Genomic DNA, 21,947 nt, shown 5'->3' on the forward strand with positions numbered 1-21,947 from the left:
GCACTGGAGGCGGGGCTAGGCAAAGCTTGCCCTATGGGGCGGGGAAATGAGACGGGGCTGCAAGTTGGGGATAGGGGTTTCTCTCTGGGGGCGTGGCTTATGGATCCTAGCTTTCCCGCCGACGGTTGGCCACGTCACGTGACATGGGTTGGAAGATGGCGTCTCCCACAGACGGTAAGAGCCGGCATAGAGACCTTTCGGCTGCAACCTCCTTCTTTGCTCTGCTGGTGACTTCCATTCTCTGCCTGCCCCTCGAACTTACACTTTTGTTCTTGAGCTCCAACCCTTTCCTTTAGGCTTCTTTTTCTTAGGATGCGGGTGCGTCTTCAAGCTCGCCTGTTCTTCACAGTAGCTCCGGAGGTGCCCCGTTTCCCCTCTGCGTACCAAGCGGGTGGAGGAGGGCACCTTCGTGGGGCCCATTCCAGGCGGAAGGTCGGGGTCGCTCTAGCCCTCCCTTAGCCCCATTTGGGTGAGGCAGGGCCGAGGAGGATATACTGCTGGGGGGAAATGTGATGCTTTAGTGTAGTTTTCTTCTCAGGGCACCCCATGGAAGGGTCGATTCTCTTCTTTTTGAGCATCTGGGAAGATTCGTTCAAACCCTAGCTGGGGTTGGTGGCTGACCTCATTCCCGGAATTAAGCCACAAGCAAAACCTGATATTCTCCTGTCTCGGTAGATTGGGACCGTTGCCCTGTTTTGGTCCCTTCCCAGAGAAAGATGAGAATTGAGCTTTTCGTAGTCATGCACTTATCTCATACTCTTTTGCTTCTTCTGTATGTATTTCCTCAGGCCCAGTGAGTGAACGATTTCCGTCTATATGTTGTCTAAGATACAAGTCACTTCAGATAGCAATTAAGTGGTTTTGGTATATCCGCATTCTTCTGCACTCCATTCTGCCTTATTTATGATTTTGCAGTCATTTCTGAACTCACTTAATTTTTGCTTCTACCGCCCCCATCCTCACGTCCATTTCATTGATATGTAGTTTTCTCTTCTCAAACACATTTTGTGTTTGGAAGAAATCTTGAGAGTTTATTTCAGGAATGAGGAAATTGAGACCAGGAGAGCTATTACTGAGTTTCCACTGTATGAAAGGCAAAATGTTAGGTGCTTTGGGGAAGGAAGAGATTAATCAATCATGTAAATGCTTTTGTACTTTAAGGTCTCATTTTAGATCACTTCCCAGAGAAGGTTTCCCAGAACACAGTATCTGAAGTTGCCTCTCTTCACTGTTAGTCACTATCTCACTACCTTCACTGTCAGCATAATTAGTCTGTTAATTTTGCCCCTTTCATGCTAGATTATAAATTCCAAGTCTGTCTTGTTCATGGTTGGATCCCAGAGTTTAGCACAGTGTCTGGCAAGCAGTAGACCTTCAATTAACATTTTATTTTTAATCAATAATTTACTAGTCTTGGGTTTCAAGTTTAACTTAGTCTTAAGTTTTTTGAGCACAGGTGCATACTGTATAAGAAATTATGGGTCCGGGGCCAAAAATATTCCTGCCTGGATGCTCTCTTAAAATGTCTTTCTTGCCAGAAAAAACAAAAAAGGACATTTATAAAATCAACTATGGGAATGGGTAGTTATTGTTTAATAGGGTACAGTTTCAGTTTAGAATGGTGAGACTATTCTGGAGATGGATGGTAATGATGGTTACACAACAGTGTGAATGTTTTTAATGCCACTGAACTGTACCCTTAAAAATAGTTAAAGTGGTACATTTTGTTATGTGTATCTTACCAGAATTTAAAAAAAATCAGCCAAGTGATAGAAGTAGAAGTAATTGCTATTAAAATTTTTAGTTTATGGGGCGACTGGGTGGCTCAGTAGGTTAAGTGTCCGACTTTGCCTCAGGTCATGATCTCGTGGTTCACGAGTTTGAGCCCCGCATCAGGCTCTTAACTGACAGCTCAGCACCTGGAACCTGCCTCAAATTCTGTGTCTCCCTCTTTCTCTGCCTCTCTCCCACTCATACTCTGTCTCTCCCCCGCTCATGCTCTGTCTCTCTCAAAAATAAATAAAAATCATTAAAAAAAATTTTTTTTAGTTTATTACTAAGTTGTTTTTATATTTATAAATTTGGAGATTTTAGAATTGTGTTGCTTGTATTTTGTTTTTTTCTTGTGTTCTCTATTTTTTTTTTTTCCTTTTTTTGGCTAGGAAGAATATTGGAAACATTGTTTTCCCTTGATCTTCTAGCCATCTCCATAGTCACTCTATTTGCACACTTGATTTTTCAGTTTTCATGCTTATCTTTTACAGAATTGCATTCTTCACCTAATCTTTTCCTTTTAATCTGACAAAATCAAGTTGAGCACTTTGAACTTAAATACAGCTTCTAAATAAGTATCTCATCCTAAAATATTCCACTGCCTAGCTTTCTCACTATTTTAAAAGTTTATTTTGAGAGAGAGAGTGCATGTGTGAGAGAGTGGGGGAGGGGCAGAGAGGTTGAGAGAGAATCCCAAGCAGGCTCCACTCTGTCAGTGCAGAGCCCAATGTGGGGCTTGAACTCATAAACTGAGAACTCATGACCTGTGCCAGAGTTGGATGTTTAACCGACTGAGCCACCCAGGTGCCCCTAGCTTGTATCTTTAGTGTTTTACCTGTCTCTTTCTATAAGATTTAATTCAAATCTAGGTCATTTACTCATTTGTCTTTTTAATGTTAAATTGGCTTAGCACTTCTTTAAAAAGGAGAACATTGGAATTAATGAATGAGAGTAGCACTCACAGCAAATTCTGAGTTATGCCCCAGACAGTGGGATCATAAGACCACCCTTGTTTGTTACTGGATCCTATTCTCAGTAAGTTCACTTTTGTTGTGATTGAGCTTCCCATCAGTAACATTCCTTGGGAATTTGAAAATTGGCATTTTGTGTGTTACACACAGCTTTTCTTTGTTACCATTTTTGGATGCTTAGTTAAGACAATTTATTAGGGTTGAGTTCTTTACCAATTAGAATGCTGCTGGAAATTCCCGTAGAATATTGGCAGGGGGGGGGGGATCCAGTTTAGAGAAGAGCACATGTTTGTTGTTGTTTTTTTAATTAGGCTTCATGCCCAGCATCCAGCCCAATACAGGTCTTGAACTCACGACTCTGAGATCAAGACCTGAGCTGAGGGGCGTCTGGGTGGTTCAGTTGGTTAAGCGTCCAACTTCGGCTCAGGTCACGATCTCGTGGTCTGTGAGTTCGAGCCCCGCATCGGGCTCTGTGCTGACAGCTCAGTCTGGAACCTGCTTCAGATTCTGTGTTTCCCTCTCTGCCTGTCTCCCGTTTGCACTCTGTCTCTCTCCTCTCTCTCTCTCTCTCTCTCTCTCTCAAAAATAAATAAACATTAAAAAAAAAAAAAAAAAGACCTGAGCTGAGATCAAGAGTCAGGCGCTTAACTGACTGAGCCACCCAAGCACCCCAAGGAAAGCACATGTTGAAATTTTATACATACGTATGTTTTCCAGGGAATGAATCCATAGCCCTTTTTTCCCCAGATTTCCAAAGATGTGACTCACCCAGAAAATGTTAAGAACCACTGTTTAGACCATTAAATGAACTAATTTATGCAACTGTCTATCATACTGAGCACACAATGGATACTCAACAAACGTTAATTGTTATTAATGTTGAGCATCTACTGTGTGCCAGGGCAAGAGTAGTGAAGGAATGGTACGTATCAAATGGTATGGAAGAATTAGGCAGGGGCTGGATCATGTATGATGTTTTTCTAGGGCATGGCAGATACGATATACATTCATGAACTTAGCTGGGAAGAAGTCCCTTAAGCCGAAGAGTGACACAAACTGATTGACATTTAAAAAAAAAGTCAGTGCTGGCTACTTTGTGAAGAACAGATTTGGGTAGAGAGGGGAAAAGGTAAAAATCGAAGCAGGGAGAACTGTTGAGAGGATTCTGAATAGTCTGGGAGAGAAGTGATGGTTCCTTGGCTAGTTAATTTGGTTTCATGGTATATTTTGGAGAGGGAAACTACTGGACTTACTAATGGATTGTAATGGACGGGTGAAGGAAAGGGAGGCATGAAGGATAGATGACATCTGGATTTTGGTTTGAGAACTGGGGTTCATGGTGGTTCTATTTCTTGAGGTGGAGATGATTTTGAATGTATTAGACTTACGGTTTTCACACATGTAAATAGAGACAGATGTCAGGAGTTATTAGAGCTCTGGCAGAGGAGTTTGTTAAGTAGCCTCCTAGCTATTCCTCTGAAGTTCTGGGTAAGATTGGGACTGGAAATATAATTATGGAGTTATTGACATATAAATGATGGTAAAAACTGTGGGGCTAGATGAGATCTCCTTAGGAGACTTCAGGTAGAGAGTGAAGCCAGCCTAGGGTGGGGCCTGTGTGGTGGAGAATGAGGAAGGAGTCAGTGAGGTAGGAGAAAAATCAGCATCATAGAGGTTTTATAGAAGCTGGAAGAGGAGTTTTTCAAGGAGAGTGGTCAGTGTGTAAGTGCTGCAGAGAGGTCACATAATAGACAACAGAGAAGTGACTGCTGGATTTAGCAACATAGGTAGTCATAGGTGACCTTGACCACAACACTTTCCATGTATGCAGGAGCAGAAGCCTGATTGTCATGGGTTAAGGAGAGAATGTGAGGTAAAGGAAGTGGAAATAGCAGGGTAGACAACTCAAGAACTTTGGAAATGAAGGAGGAAAAAGGAGATAATGGGGTCATAGAAGAATTTTTTTCAAAGAAGGAGAAATTCTAGAACAGGCTTGCTTGCTGTTGAGGATGAGCCAGTAGAAAACATAGAAATTAATTGTGTAAGAAAGATTATTCAAGATGATATCTTTGACAAAGCAAGAAAAAAAATGGCATGCAGAGCTCTGCAGAGGAGTTTGTCTTTCTTGGGAGCAGAGACACTTAATTGGGGGAAAGTCTAAGAGTATGAGTGAAGATATAGATGGGTTTGTTGTTACTTATTTTTCTTAACACCCCACTAAAATATTGCTCCCAGTTTATAGATCAGAAAAGTGAAGTTTGATGAAGGAGAATGATTTATTTTTATAACATCATGGCTTGGTAGTGTCAGTAGTTCTAGAACTCGGATTTCTAGACTTCCAAGAGAGTGTCCCAGTTTGTTATGTTCTTTGAGTTTGAAGTGTTATAAAATGTGAATTAACATGTTTTGTGTCTTCTTGGCTCATGTGGGTGTTTTGTTCTAGGGGCAGATCTGGAAGCATCTCTGCTAAGTTTTGAAAAACTTGACCGTGCCTCACCAGACCTTTGGCCAGAACAATGTAAGTTTTTGGTTTCTTGATATCAGAAGTAATACAGGAGAATCAGTGCTACTTTGAGAGAGAGTTTTGAAGTTATCCTTTAACTGTAATGGTTAAAAATTTGATTTTACTTCACAGGGAAGAGACTGAATTCTGTGGTCTGATGTTAAGAATAGCTTTTTGGTGGTTTAACTTTTTCAGGACACAGTGTGACTCAGGAAATGATAGACAGCCTTAAAAAAATTACATCTGAAATAAGTTCAGACAGTTCAGGGATGCATAAAGTATTTCTTCACTTCCTTCACTCACTCTTGTAAAATCACTGTTAATAGTTTGGTACAAATCCTCTTGGCTTTTATAATGATTATATAGATAAACAAATACATATTTTTAAAGTATACAGCAGGGTTTTTTGGGTTTTGGTTTTTGTTTTGTTTTGTTGTTTTTGGTATAATGATGTGTCAGATGTACATGGTTGGGCTAATATAGCTTAACTTATCCCACCTAGTAATTTATTAATGCATCTTTCCATGTTAGTAGGTCTAGATCTCCTTCATTCTCCTGAAGTATTTCATTATGTAGATATACTGTAGTTTATATATTGCTACCCTATTTGGAAACTTTAGTCCACTGTTTGATATTACAAACAACTTAACATGTACCTCTGTACACAATGTAGAGGATGGCCGTGTGTGAGTGCCCATTTACCCAGATACTAGCCATTATTGGATGTTACTGATATTTCTTGTCTTTAGTTCATGTTTCTTTATTAGTGAGGTTGAACAGTTATTTTATTTTATTTTACTTTATTTTTGAGAGAGAGAGAGACAGAGTGCGAGTGGGGAAGGGGCAGAGAGAGAGAGAGAAACACAGAATCGGAAGCAGGCTCCAGGCTCTGAACTGTCAGCACAGAGCTCGATGCAGAGCTCGAACCCACGAGACATGAGATCATGACCTGAGCCAAAGTCGGATGCTTAACTGATTGAGCCACCCAGGCACCCCAACAGTATTTTATTTTTAAATATCTGTTTTTATCATTTTGTTTTCTAATGTAATTCTTCTTGTGAGGCATTTAAGTAACAACTGGATTGATAGAACAGCATACCTAAAAAAGTACATTTAAATTTTTTGGTAAGACATATTGTATCTCCCTGTCCTTCCAGCTAACTCCTGATCCTTCCAAGTTCAGTTGAGGCATTATTTTCTTTGAGAAGCTTTTCTTCCCTCCCCTCAGTCAGATACAGATTTCTTTTTTTTCTTTTTTTTTCCTTTTCTTTCTTTTTTTTCCTTTCTCTCTCCCTTTTTTTTTTTTTTTTTTTTTTTTTTTTTTTTTTTTGTCTTCCCATAGCACCTGGTATGTTTCTTGACTTAAAAAATAATTACCGAGTTTCTCTCCTTTTCCAGACTGTAAGCTCCTTGAAGACAAGGCTGTTTTCTTCTTCTTATTTGGCTCCTCTATGTCTGGGACACTAAAATGTTTATTGAATAAATAATATGTTTTTTCTTTTCAGTACCAGGTGTTGCTGAATTCGCAGCTTCCTTTAAAAGTGTAAGTAATATTTTATTTACCTAATGAAGTTTATACAGTGTTTTACTCCTTAGTAAAACCTTAAATATCTCCTGTTTCTTTATTTTCAAGAAAAATGTAATAGGCTTAAAATCAGTTTGTAACTACAGCCCTGGAAATCTGTTTATATTATAATCATGTTGATAATAATGTCTTCCTCTGTCCAAATGCTCTATTTTGGCATTTTGACCTATGTCTATTAGCCACTTTTCTCAGCGTGAAAGCTTTTAAGGCAAGGCAGTTGAAATATTTAATGTAACACTAATATTCTTTTTGACCAAACCATGATTTTGAAACTTTTCTCTTTTGTTTATGAGATGCATTATGATCTTAGCTTATACTTCCTTACAGGAATTTGAAATTTCTCAGTGGCTCATTAGAAGGCAAAGTAAAGCATTCATTAGAACTACAACTTTCCTACTTTCAAGGCAGCAGGCCCTAAAACGTTCTGTTACCCTTTTTTGTATGTGTAGGGTACTGAAATGTTTTTGAAGTTAAATAAACGGTACATTAGAATCTACCCCAAAAACCAAGAGCACACTTTACACACTATGTTAGCCAATTTGACAATAAACTGTGTTAAAAAGTAAATAAATAAAATGTATCCAGAGTTGAAAAAAAAACAACAACAACAAAAATACATTGTAATGTCGGTTGCTCTGTTCTCTTCACTGGACCCTTTCCCCACCTCTGATACTCTACATCAGTGCATCTGGAGTGTGTCCACATCATCTGTATTTTTTTGTTACATAGATGATTCTCATGTACAACTAGGCTTGAAAACTGTTGCCAAAAGTTATTCCAAGAATGGGCTCTCTTTCATATTTTGCAAGTTTACTTTTCATAGTATACGCGAAGCAAGCATGTAAGTTTGCTTTTCATAAATGAGAAGATAAAAGTTCTAAAGTTTTCTAAAATGTTATAGTAAAATGAAATTTGAAGTGATGATCATGATAGTCTTCTCACAAATTGAGGACTACTTTAAAAAAAATTAAAAAAAATTTTTTTTAGTCTTTATTTTTGTGAGAGAGAGAAGAGCATAAGCAGAGGAGGGGCAGGGAGAGAAGGAGACACAGAATCTGAAGCAGGCTCTGAGCTGTCAGCACAGAGCCCGATGCGGGGCTCAAACTCAGGAACCACGAGTTCATGACCTGAGCCGAAGTCAGACGCTTAACCGACTGAGCTACCCAGGCGCCCCTCTTTAAAAAAATTTTACTTCAATTATAGTTGACATATAATATATTGGTTTCAGGAGTATAGCATAGTGAATCAACAATTATATATATTACATTATCATTGACTATATTCCTCATGCTGTACTTTTTGTTTCTGTGACTTATTTATAACTGAAAGTTTGTATCCCTTAATCCCCTTCACCTATTTTGCCCACTCTTCTCCCAACACAACCACCAGTTTGTTCTCTGTATTCATGAGTCTGTTTCTGTTTTTTGCTTATTCATTTATTTATTTTTAAGTTTTATTTATTTTGTGAGAGAGAGAGAGAGCATGTGAGCACGAGTGGAGGAGGGGCAGAGGGAGAGAGAATTCCAAATAGGCTCAGTGCACTATCAGTGTAGAGCTGAACATGGGGCTCGATCTCATGACTGTGAGATCATGACCTGAGCCAAAATCAAGAGTTAGATGCTTAACCAACTGAGCTGCCCAAGCTCCCCTCATTTTTTTTTTTTTTTTTTTTTTTTAGATCCCACATATAAGTGAAATCATGTGGTATTTGTCTTTCTCTGACTTATTTCACATAGCATAATACCCTCTAGGTCCATTCGTGTTGTTACGAATGGCAAGATTTCATTGCTTTATGGCCGAGTAATATTCCTGTGTGTCTCTGTGTGTGTGTGTGTGTGTGTATGTGTGTGTGTGTGAGAGAGAGAGAGACAGAGACATCTTCTTTCTTTGAGTCTTCTCCTGTGCCAGAGAATGTTACTTGCTGATTGTCTCGAGCAGTTCAGTTGGAGTCTTTTACCAGAACTGGATTTCAAGTAATTTCTTTCATTGCTTTACTAATCTCTTACGCATGAAACAGTAACAGTGGTCAGACCTTTCTTCTTCTTCTTCTTCTTCTTCTTCTTCTTCTTCTTCTTCTTCTTCTTTTAATGTTTATTTATTTTGACAAAGAGATCGAGGTGGGGGGAGGCGCAGAGGGAGAGGGAGAGAGAATTCCAAGTAGTATCCACACTGTCAGCGCAGAGCATGACATGGGGCTTTTGGCTTAATCTCATGGACCATGACATCATGACCTGAACCCAAATCAAGAATCAGAGGCTTAACTGATGGAGCCACCCAGGTGTCCCCAGACCTTTCTTCTAAGATAATTTCTCTGAGACCAACTATAAAGATGAGCAGTATTATTTTGTAAAGTGACTCTTTGCAGGCCATATCTGAACCTAGAGAAATCTGAGCTTTTGAAATTATAATTTGTCAGTATTTCTGAACAAAAGCCTGAAGGCTGAAGACTGTATGGCAATCTACTTTTCTTATAAGAAGGAAGATTACGATCTCTTTACATTTTGTATGCATCTGAGTGGATGTATTCTTACATTTTGACAGCCTATTACTAGTTCTCCACCCAAATGGATGGCTGAAATAGAACGTGATGACATTGACATGTTGAAAGGTAAGCAATGCTGGTGACTTCTAACTTTTAACCTGACGTTTATGCTCTTCCACAAACCACCTTTCCAATTTTTCTCTCACTATTCCCTTATGGGTATTCTCTGCTGCAGTCAGACCGCCTGCTTAACTGAGCTGATTCATGATTCTTCATGTCTGAATGCTTGTCCCTATTTTTTCATGTGTATAAATCCCTTCAACTCAGGACCAGTCATGATGATTTCTGCTGCTGCTAAATTCCTTTAATATTAACTTTATTTTGTATAATGCTACAGTCAACAAAAGCTCTCACATAAAAATTTCCCATTTAATTCTCATAAAGGTCCTGTGAGTTAGGTATGATGGTGTCTAAGGTTCAGAGGTTAACTTAACCAAGATTTATTAGAATTAAAATTTAAACTGATCTTTTAAGTCTAGTCCTTTACCACTCTAACACAAGTGCCTTATTTAGGATTTACTGCCATATATTGTTGTCAGTACTATTAATTGATAACCTCTTAGTGGGTTAAGACCTGTCTTTTAGTTCTTTCTATGCCATCAATTTCTTCCATAAAGAATACTACAAGTAGTGAATATTGTTGTTTGATAAATGACTTGGAACTCAACCACAAAGTGGAAATTTAAATTAAGAAACATTAATTTTCCTTGATTTTGCTCTACTTTATTTAATTTTTATCATCCTTCTGGTGATAAGATTCATGATGGTTGTGAAGTAATAGACTGAAATTAAGGTAAAAATCTGGCTTTCTTGAGCTATTCAAGAGCTGAACAGATCACGAAAGTCTACTTATGCCAGATATGGATAATGAGTGTGGCACGATAAGTGGGAGGAAATAACACCTTTATTTGATTTCAGAAGTAATTCATTGTTCTGCATGAAATGCTTAAATGCAGATCCCCTCCTCCAACCATGGAAAAATTAAGTCTCAAGGGCATCTCGGGTTCATTGTTGTAATGTTCCAAACAGACATTTATATAATGTCCCATCAGTATGAATTTCCTAAGGAAACTTTACATTTTTAGTAAGGGATTATAGCATCATGTTCCATTCCAATTGATCTGTATCTAAACATAAAAGGAATTGTGTGCTATTTAAATGAAAATCTGGTAAACTAAGTTTTTATTTTAAGTATACTGTCTTTTTATCTAGTATACTTAAAAAAATTTATAGGATTTTGGTTTGAAGGTAGTTTGGATTAATGTTTAGTCTCTGTTTACTAACTTAGGGAAATGGGGAACAGTAACTGTTTTGTTGCTATTTTATTATTATTTGGAATAATGGGGACTTATAAATGATAGTGGAGACAGTGCCATTTTGTAAGACAAAGATCTGTCTGAGACTTTCTCAGTGTTGTGTCAGATCACAAGGTTTCATGTTTTAATGGTGTGTTTATTTTGTGTGATGGGTAAAATGAAAGTTATAAAAGGATCTTTAGAATAAAACATAATTTGCTGTTTTTATGCTATTTTCTCATTAAATGGGTAAGTTCATCTGAAGCATTTTGCAACAGTAGGAAAAATTCACTGATTTCTGTGTGTGTATGTGTGTGTGTGTATAGAGAGAATGATTGGATGAGAAGAGATCCGTTTTCTATTTATTAGATAAGAATTAAGCTTGAAAAGTTTTATAAGAAAGATTTCTAATCTGAATGGATTGTCACTAGAGAATAGTAGAAAGAAATGGTATTGAAATAAATTACTCTGTTTCAGAACTGGGGAGCCTCACCACAGCTAATTTGATGGAGAAGGTACGGGGCCTGCAGAACTTGGCCTATCAGCTGGGGCTAGATGAGTGTGAGTACCCATACGATCACATTTATTCAGGGTTGCAGGTTGTACATTTCATGATGAGTTCTAGCTGTAACTCAAAGTATCTTTATTAGGCATTCTGGAGGTAAGGAGTCACTATAATCTAGTGTGCCTTTTATGGTATAATACACTGGAACAATTACGGCGTTTACTCAATAACAAGTTATTTTTCTCTATACAATAAAAGTATATTGGAAACCCTTTGAGTTTGAAGCGATAGAATGTCAAATCAAACTAGCTTAAGCAAAAGAGGGACTTTATTCGTGCAAATCAAAATTTCAGGAGTAGAAATAGCTTTGAGGGTATCTAGATCTTTGACTTTTAATGATGTCATTGGGATGTATTCTTGTTCTTGGCTTTTGTTTTGCAGCTCAAGGCTGTTGCATTAGCCTTATTCTTTGAACTAGCAGTGGGGAAGGTGGCCAAAAGGAGCTCCAGTTTATATGTCTTTAAATCTTGTAATCCCAAAATGAAGAATATCTTTTATGAACATTCCAAAAGAAAGATCCTGGGGAGGACTCAGACTATACCATCTTGACTTAGACCTATTTTAGAACCACTCCTTTGGCCAGTTAGCATGGAACATTCTGATGGGCCAGGCTTGAGTCCTGGATACAGACACAGTTTGGAGGGATTAGTCTGACTCAGATCACATGGAATTGGAGGAAAGATTGGTTCCCCAAAGGAAAGCCCATATAGATTATATCTCTTTCCATACTGTATTCATTATAAAACTGGGAAAGAATTGTAGAATTTCTCACTTTTTAAGTGAAAGAGAAACTCAACATAATACTGTGGTTAGAATTTCCTGAGACCTTCCTGAATTCACAGTTGTAAGAGGCTACAGTAGCTTATAATTTTCTTCAAACATGCAAGTTTTGCACTGATTGGAACAATCCCAAAAACAGTTTCATAAATTATTTTTCTTATTTATAGAGCATATAGAGGATTCGTTCCCATTGTTGTTTTAAATTAGTGCCAAATTCAATATGTCACTTTAAAATTTAATTTAAAACTTCTGATTGATTGATTGGTTGATCAATTGATTTACAGCGAGTGGGGGGGAGGTGTAGAGAGAGAGGAGAGAGAGAATCCCAAGCAGGCTCCATGTGGTCAGCACAAAGCCCAACACAGGGCTCTAGCTCATGAACTGTGAGATCATGAGCCAAAATCAAGAGTTGTTCAACCAACTGAGCCACCCAGGCACCTATAAAACTTTTAATTTTTGACTGATAGTCATCACTTCCTTAGGTCTCTTTATCTTTTCAATATTTCCATCACTGTCATTAGCAGTTGCTTTCTTTTCCCAAGAAAACATTTTAACCACTTCATGAATCAAGGAGCAGGAAACAACAAACTGCTTTGAACTATGGTTGCTAGTTGGTCTACTAGGTTTACTCATTTTTATCTAACTTTCCTCTGTGTTACTGGTCATTTATGTCTCATGATTAAAATTTATGTCTTGGCAAAATTACTACTTAGCACGTATATCATGGACTTCCAGGGTTTATAATGAAAAGGCAAATGTGTGATTATTAAATTCATGAATGCAAGGTTGGTATCATATAGAAGTTGATTCTTTTACTAGCTCTGGATAGTAAATGCTATAATAATCATAATAATCCTTTACCTTGGGGCGCTGGGTGGGTCAGTCGGTTAAGCATCCAACTCTTGGTTTTGGCTCAGATCCTGATCTTGCGATTTCATGAGTTTGAGCCCCACGTCGGGCTCTGTGCTGACTGTGCAGAGCCTGCTTGGGATTCTCTCCTTTTTTCTCTGCCCTTCCTCCACTCAACACTGTCTCTCTCGCCCGCCTGCTCTCTCTCTCAAAAATAAATAAACTTAAAAAAAAAAAAAGATTCTGTCTCCCTCTGCCCTTCTCCCTAGCTCATGTTCTGTCTCTTAAAAAAAAAAAAAAAGATAATCCTTTATCTCTCTGTCAGTTTTTTAAATGAAGTTTTATGCTTATTATATTAAGAAGACACTATATTGCCAAATGTATTTATCAACATTACTATCTCTAGTTAATTGTAGTTGAAATTGCTTTATTTCTTCTAATTAGTTTTTCTGCTTTCCTACTGAGAAAGATAATAAAGTATTTTTCCCCATTTTTGAAAAATGTTTTTTATTTATTTTGAGAGAGAGAGATTACACGTACATGAGCAACAGAGGTAGGGCAGAGAGAGGGAGAGAGAATCCCAAGCAGGCTCTGCACCTTTAGTGCAGATGTGGGGCTCCATCCCATGAACCCCAAGATCATGACCTGAGCCAAAATCAAAAGTAGTTGGATGCTTAACTGACTGAGCCACAAAGTAGAAAAAATAGAAAAATGGTCTCATGTTCCCAAGACCCAATTTCAATAGTCCATACAGGGCCAATCTGTTTCACCTATATAATTTCCCATAATTATTTTAAAGCAAATCTTAAGCATCCTATTACCTCATCACCCAATAGCTTCATATATAATTCCAAAAAACAAGGTCTGTCTCCCTCTTCCCTAACCTTTTAAAATATAACCACCATTCCATTACTGTGCCTAAAAATTTTTAACAAACTGTTGTCAAATAGCTAATTGGGTTTTGGATTTCCCTTGTTGACTTATAATTGTCTTTATCAATTGGTGGTTTACTTGAATCAGGCCCTGAATAAGGTTCATGCACTGTATTTAATTGATATGTCCCTTAAGTCTCTCTTAATCTGTCATAGTTCCACTTCCCTTTTATTTTCCCTTACCATTTATTAAAACTAGTTATTTGTTCTGTAGAATTTTCTACATTCTGGATTTTGTTGTTTACATTCCTATGGTAGTGTTTAATATGTTCACTTATCCCTTTTTTATTCTCTGGTAGTTAGATATAGAAGCCTGCACAGATACAGCTTGAACTTTTAATTGTTATTTTGGCAAGAGTATTTCATAAATGGTATTGTATACATCCATCAGAAGGTACATCATGTCTGCCTATCTCTCTTTGTGATATTAAAATTAATTAGTTGATAAAGGCATTATTAGCCTGATCTATTATTCATTGTAAAATTCTTTGTCAGCCTTACAGCAGAGTTTCAGTAGCCTTTGGTAACTGCCTCGTTACCCTGTTTTATTATAGGTTGCCAAATGGTGGTTGTCTAATTCTGTCATTTTTTTGTTACTAGCTGGATATCTTCTATAAAGGACTTTATCAACTATTTACTATTACCTTGAAAGCTGTTAATACAGAATAAATTATTCTTTCGCTATTTCCGTTTTTGGAACAGAGTTCCCTAAATATCAGTAAGGATTATTTTAATGGCTTTCCACAGAATGAGAAATTTGGTGTGGTTTGTTTTAGTTTTTGATCCACATAGTTAAAAACATTATTACTATTAAGTGTTTGTATTTCTCAAACTTAAGACTTTGGAGGTAGAGATTTGCAGTCACCTAACATAGCCACCTTAAGCACTAAACCAAAATTCTGAAACAGAAATGCTCATTTCTGCTATATGAGTCCCATGAGCACAGCTGAAATTTTTCAGAATTTTTTTCTGGTTCAAAATTCAGCCTTATTTCAGTTTCTGTATCAGTGCTTTGCAACTTATTGTCATTTTCCCTGATCACAACAAATTAACTGACATACAGAAAATAGTTTTAAAATTTAGAATTGGAAAGATTTATATTGGTATGTATTGGACTTCTTGGGTATAGTCAATCTTTGTTTTATCATATATGGTGTATTTGCATAAAAACAAGATCTTTTTTTTGTCCTTACAGATTATTCATCTACTCTAAGGGTTGACATTTACTTGACACCCTAATCTGGTGTTTCGATGTCTCAATCCTCTTTCCTGCATTAATTGAGAGGATGACATGGATGAAAAATAAGCAGTAGGAACTGATGAATCCCCAAGGACCAGTGATCCTGTTTTCATGCAAATATCTGCACTGATAAAGATGATGGAAAGAAAAAAAATGCAAAAAATATTTGTCCTCAAAACATGATTGTTTGTCACTTCCCTAGGGCATTGTTAAATGTTAGTATAGAAATAATGTGTACCTTCTAGGGTTGATAGTAACTAGATTGTGTCTTTTGGAAGATGAACCATGCCCTTTGATTCGTTAAGTGATTATGTCTCAGATAACCCTTTTGGTATGGAGATTTGGGAGTGTAGTAATTTTTTGTGTAGGCATTTATAGCTTGTCATGATAGAAGTCCCTTGGCTTCATTTGAGCAGTTAATTTATATGAAATTCTCATGGAATATATAGAAATATGAAAAATTGTAAACTACCTTACCATATAAAGAATTTATTTCTCTTCTTTCTGAGTTCAGTATCCCTCTTATTTTGCTGGTACTATTGCAGTCACCTAACCAGTCTCCCTACCTCTTAACCACTGCATTCCAGGCCATCTTGTTTACTCTTAATCAGATAATTTTTCTAACGTATCACTTGTTTCTTTTGACTTTTGCTATTAGTCATTAGTAGTCCTTTACTGACCATGTGGTCAAATTCATACTCTAGAACGGCATTCAAAATCCTTTTCAGTCTGGTCCTAGCTTAATGTCTAGTTTGCTTACTTACTTTTTCTCTACCAAAACACCATACACTGTTCCTGTTTGAAATAGCCGCTCTTCCTGAAACACTTGCCCTTCTTAATTCTATCCATGCTATTCCTTTTTCTCAGAAAACTCCCCCTGACCTATTTCTAATGTTAGAACTTTTATTCATCCTTCACTATTTAGACCCAAATTTACCCCTTTCATTAGTCTTTCATTCTCATTCCTGATCTGAAAAGTGAGCTCTCTTTCCTGGCCTCCTAAATTGCTCTTAAAACAGTTCATTTGTTTCATTCGTATAGTACTTCTACCACTTTGGGAGATTTTTTGTACATGTTTTATCCCTTAGATTGATTATAACTCTTTTAGGTAAGAGTCATAATTTGAGCTGTCTTTCTAATCTATAGAGTACCTGGCTTATAGTGAACGTGCATGTATTTGCACAGTAAAGAATTTGCATAGTAAGTATGCAAATAGATATGATTGAGTGAATGATAACTGCTGATGACTTCAAGTGAAAAGATGGAATTTCTCTAATGAAATCCATTGACTTAAAAGTGAAAAGGTGGAAGTCTCTGGAAATTGTTTTTTCTGGATAGTTGGAATTTTAGTGATAAGAAGTATTGTTTAAAGGTCTTGTAATGTCTGGAATTTTTCCTCTAATGGCTGGATGATCAACCACATGTAGTAAAAATAAGATGAAGCTTATTGGTGATGATTTGGTTTTATCTTCTACTTGGACTTTACTCCATCACTATTATTATCTGGACATGATCCTGATGTAGTCTTTTCAACAGTCCTTTGCTTGGACTGTTGGAACTAAGACCAGTGGAACTAGGGGCGCCTGGCTGGTTCGGTAGAGCATGCAACTCTTGATCTTGGGGTTGTAAATTTGAGCCCCATATTGGGTATAGAGATTACTTAAAAATAAGATCTTAAAAAAACAAACAAACAAAAAAAACCAACAACAAACCAGTGGAACTATTGTGAATCCTATTGAACACTGATTCTCAACACATGTTACCTTTTAAAAAATTTTTGTCTCTTGTCTCTGAAGGCTAGAATCCTTTTAGTAGTCCATGCAGATGAGCTAATTAATGGCTATATTCAAAATGTTTTTAAATAGAATGTGAAAGTGGGAAAGCAAAGGATCATGCCATTTAAAACAATGCTAAAGCTTGGGACTCTGATGCGTTTGTTCTTTTTTTTCTTTTTTACATAACAGCTTTGTTGAGATGTAATTCACATTATACAATTCACTTATTTGTATTGTACAGTTCAGTGGTTTTTAATATATTTAGAGTTGTGCAACTATCACCACATTTTATCTCCAGAAAGAAACCCTGTACCCATTAGCAGTCATTCCTTATTTACCCCCTAGGCCCACAGGTCTAGGCCACCACTAATCTACTTTCTGTCTATGAATTTACCTATTTTGGATATTTCATATAAATGGAATCATACAATATGTGGTCTTTGTGACTGATTTTCAGTGTTTATGTTATAGCATGGATCAGTACTTAATTTCTTTTCATGGTCAAATAATATTCCATTCATAGATATATTTATCCACCGGTTGTCCACATTATACTTATCCCCTACTTGATGGACATTGGATTTCTTCTATTTGACTAGTATGAATAATGCTGCTATAAACATTTACTTACAAGTTTTTTTTGTTTTTTTTGTTTTTTTTTTTTTCAACGTTTTTTATTTATTTTTGGGACAGAGAGAGACAGAGCATGAACGGGGGAGGGGCAGAGAGAGAGGGAGACACAGAATCGGAAACAGGCTCCAGGCTCCGAGCCATCAGCCCAGAGCCTGACGCGGGGCTCGAACTCACAGACCGCGAGATCGTGACCTGGCTGAAGTCGGACGCTTAACCGACTGCGCCACCCAGGCGCCCCTTACTTACAAGTTTTTGTGTGGATTTGCCTTTTTGTTCTCTTGGGCTTATAACTAGAAGTAGAATTTCTGAGTCATATGATAACTCTACATCTGACGTTTTGAGGAATTGTCAGACTATTTTCCATACTGGCTGCACCATTTTACATTTCTACCAGGAGTGTATGAGGGTTCCAATTTCTCTATATGCTTTCCAGTACTTGTTTTTGTCTTCAAAAAATTATTATCCATTCTAATGAATGTGAAGTAGTATCTTATTGTTTAGACTCATTGTTATTACATTTGACTAATAACTAATGATATTGAGCATGTTTTCATGTGCTTATTGACCAGCTGTATATCTTTTTTTGGAGAACTGTTTATTTAAAACCTTTACCTATTTTTATTTGTTTTTATTTAAGTTTATTTATTTTGAGGGAGACAGACAGCGTGAGATGAACTGTGAGATCATGGTCAGAGCTGAAACCAAGAGTCGGACGCTTAACTGACTGAACCATCCAGGCGCCCCTAGATCCTTTACCCATTTTTAAATTGGGTATATTTATTATTGAGTTGTGAGAGGGTTTTTTTTTTTTTAATGTTTATTTATCTTGAGAGAGAGAGAGAGAGAGAGAGAGAGTAGACAGTGAGCAGAGGAGGAAGGGCAGAGAAAGAGGGAGACAGAATTCCAAGTAGGCTCCACACTGTCAGCACAGAGCCTGATGCAGGGCTCAAACTCACAAACTGTGGGATCATGACTTGAGCCGATATCAGGAGTTGGATGCTTAGCCAACTGAGATACCCAGGCACCCCGATATTCTTTGTATAGTCTGAAAACAGGTCACTTATCATATATATGATTTGCAGAAGTTCTGTCTCATTTTGTGTGTTGTCTTTTTACTTTCTTGATGATGTCCTTTGAAGCACAAAATTTTCAAATTTTGTTTAAGTCTGGTTTATCTATTTTTGTTGTTGTCACTTGTATTTTGGTTTCATACCTAAGAAACCATTGCCTAATCCAGTGTTGTGAAGATTTATGCCTGCATTTTCTTCTAAGAGTTTTATAGTTTTAACTCTTACATTTAGGTCTTTGATCCATTTTAGGTTAATTTTTTAGTATATGGTGTGAGGTAGGGATCCAAATTCATTGTTTTGCATGTGGATATATCCAGTTGTTTCAAACACCATTTATTGAAAAGACTTTTCTTTTCCTATTGATTGTCTTGGCATTTTTGTCAAAAATCAGTTGGCCATAAATGTGAGGGTTTATTTCTAGGCTCTTTGTTCTGCTTCCTTGATCTTATGTCTGTCCTTATGCCACTACCCCATTGATTTGATTACTGTAGTTTTGTAGTAAGTTTTGAAATTGGGATGTGTGAGTTTTCCAACTTTGTTCTTTTTCAAGATTGTTTTGGATTCTCTGGGTCTCTTGAATTTCTATAGGAATTTTAACTTGTTGCAAAGAAGTCAGCTGGGATTTTGAGAGAGTGCATTGAATCTGTAGATTAGTTTGGGGAGTATTCCCATCTTAATAATATTAAGATGATAACTGAATGTACTATGTCTTTCTATTTACTTAGGTCTTTAATTTCTTTCAATAATATTTTGTAGTTTTTGAAATATAAGTTTTACATTTTATTTGTTAATTCTTAAATATTTTATTTTTTGATGTTACAAATGTTATTGTTTTCCCTTTTTTTTTAAGTTTATTTATTTAGTAATTCCTATACCCCAATGTGGGGCTTGAACTCATGACCCCAAGGTTAAGAGTTGTGTGCTCCTCCGACTGAGCCAGCCAGGCACCCCAGTGTTATTGTCTTCTTAATTTCATTTTAATTTTCATTTGCTCATTAGTGCTTTATTTTTTTTTTCCAAGTTTTCATTTAAATTCCAATAAACATACAGTGTAATATTAGTTTCAGGTGTAGAATTTAGTAATTCATTACGTAAGTACAACACCTGGTGCTTATCACAAGTGCCCTTCTTAATACCCATCACCTGTGTAACCCATTCCCGCCCCGCCCCCTCCCCTCCAGCAACCCTCAGTTTGTTCTCTATAGTTAAGAGTGTTTCTTGGCTTGCCCCTCTCTTTTTTAACCCATGTTAATTTGTTTTGTTTCTAAAGCTCATTTGGTACTTTAGAGAAATACAGTTGACCTTTGAATAATGGGGCTTGGGTGTCAAACCTCTGTGCATTTGAAAATCTCTATATAACTTTGACTTCCCCAAAACTTAACTACTATTAGCCTACTGTTGACCAGAAGCCTTACTGATGAGATAAAATCAATTAACTCATATTTTTATGCTATATGTCTTATATACTGTATTCTACAATAAGGTAAGCTAGAGAAAAGAAAATATTAAGAAAATCATAAGGAGGAGAACAAAGGTGGTACCAAAGAAAAACTTCTGCCTCCAAGCTATCCTGTGGTATAGTAGACTTCTCTATCCTCGAGGCATATTATTTTTGAAAAAATGGCTATTTATATCTAGAAGCTGTTTCCCATCTAGATAAAGTTCTAAAGCACAGTTAGCTCTGTTCTTTACATTTTTTATTTTAATCTGAAGGAAGAGAAGGAGAGCAAAACTGGCTCTTACAGTCTGGATATTCTTCTTTGTGGCCTGACAGAGATATTTGTCTGGCTTACTTTGTAAGGCCTGTTCAGTCTCCCTCTATAATAGAAGTTAAATTAACTGCAGTTGATTGATTGAGGAGGAAAATTGTCTCGCCTTTAACCTCTAGATGGCAGCATGAGTCTTACTGTACTACCAGCTTTAACTGCTCCTATTTCTTGAGCTGGGTTTCTGATTTAGGTAAAAAATTCTTGTGACTTTACCAGACTATTTGCGTAACTTTTGTTGATGCCTTGCTTGATTTTTTTAGCTTTTTGTTTTTCCTTTTCATCTCCCTATTTTTTGAATCCCTTTTTAAAGCAACATATTTCTGATGCTCAGAGTCCTTTAGATTCTCTATCGTCAGAAAGAATATTTTGTTTTTGATTAAGGAGATTGGTAGAAAAAAATTGTAAAAATGTGGTAGTTTAATTCAGTAGCTTTTGTATCTGGACATAATTCCCTCAGAATAGGCTCAGTTGTCTCATCTCAGCTTCTCTTGTTCTGTCCTTTGAACTTGCAGGTTGCTGTGTGATATTAGACAATGTCTTATTAAGTTAAGGTGGGAATATTGGCTAAAATTGAGGAAATGAACTTGGACTCTTTAGTTGTTTTTCAAGAAGAATTTAATTGTTTTAAGAAAACTTTCAAATATTTAGCCATTTTGAGTGATAAGATAATCTCAAAAGACTGGAGTATTCAGTTCTCTTTGAGTGCCAACTTCGTGCAAGGCTCTGTAGGGGATGTGAAGTTAAATAAGACATAATTACTGCCCTTGTACAGATTAAAATCTAGTAGGAAAAGGAGATAAGACAATTAAGTAAATGATTGTTAATAGAAGGTAGAGGAGATAAGCTCCGTTAAGAGTACAAAGACCTATGGGGTAGGGGAGAAGAGGGCAATTATATTAGATTGTTACAGGAATGACAGATATATTTCATTTTGTATGTTAACATGGATTGGTTAGTAAGGATTGTCTAGGGCCATAGAATTGAGGATTTTGAGAAGGAGCCTGGAGTCAGAGAGACAACTTAGTGTTGTCTGCTGTGGACAAGGGGAAGGGGTGTAGTAGTATTTGCTGTTTCTGGAGCATTGAAAATAGACCTTAAAGAACACATAGGAGCTTGTTAGGTGAGAGTGAGAAGGGGCCATATTCCAGGTGGAGTGAATATTCAGAGCGAAACAGTTTGAGACGCAGCTGTGCTCAGGGGATGGTGGGAGTGATCTAATCTGGTTTTTAAGAAGCCCAGGTTACATCAAGGTCCATAAGAACTAAAACAAGGAGGGAGTTAGGGGCTGGATTGAGGCGGACCTTGAATTCTAGGGGATGAGGAGTTAGGCTTATAGGTAATGGGAACATGTGAAAAGTACTTTAAAAGGTATTTTAATGGCTATAACATTAACTGTGTTCATTATAGATGGTTTATAGAGACACTTAGCTAAAAGAGACTTTACCATAAATCTGTTACTGTAAAGATAAAAAAGAAAGTAAGAATTATAGCCTCACCACAATGCAGTAACCACTTTTAACATTTTGATGTGTTTTTTTGCCCCACTCTTTTCTCTTTGTGTGTGGATGTCGTGTATATGTTTCTGCTTGTGCCCATACATATACACAGACTTGCTTTTTAACATAACTGAGACTATAGTATATGTATATAATTTTAGCCTGTGCA

The 21,947-nt window shown here is 36.9% G+C and overlaps 1 protein-coding gene across 3 annotated transcripts in view; it reads left to right on the forward strand.

Annotated features, from left to right (window-relative positions):
* Positions 1 to 56: 56 nt before the first annotated feature.
* LIN52 (lin-52 DREAM MuvB core complex component) overlaps positions 57 to 21,947 on the forward strand; it is a 110,813-nt gene continuing 88,922 nt past the window's right edge. The window contains exons 1-6 of one of the 3 annotated variants that reach the window (XM_058739644.1): positions 58 to 174; positions 5,188 to 5,262; positions 6,753 to 6,790; positions 9,374 to 9,440; positions 11,147 to 11,230; positions 14,991 to 17,443. In XM_058739644.1, coding sequence (XP_058595627.1) covers positions 144 to 174; positions 5,188 to 5,262; positions 6,753 to 6,790; positions 9,374 to 9,440; positions 11,147 to 11,230; positions 14,991 to 15,034 — 339 coding nt within the window. In that variant the 5' untranslated portion in view covers positions 58 to 143 and the 3' untranslated portion in view covers positions 15,035 to 17,443. Of the gene's footprint in view, positions 175 to 5,187; positions 5,263 to 6,752; positions 6,791 to 9,373; positions 9,441 to 11,146; positions 11,231 to 14,990; positions 17,444 to 21,947 lie in introns of those variants that run through there. The other 2 variants (XR_009264609.1, XM_058739643.1) reach the window with 2 other exon arrangements.

The sequence above is a fragment of the Neofelis nebulosa genome, chromosome 7, assembly GCF_028018385.1.
Source record: "Neofelis nebulosa isolate mNeoNeb1 chromosome 7, mNeoNeb1.pri, whole genome shotgun sequence".
Taxonomy (NCBI): Eukaryota; Metazoa; Chordata; class Mammalia; order Carnivora; family Felidae; genus Neofelis; species Neofelis nebulosa.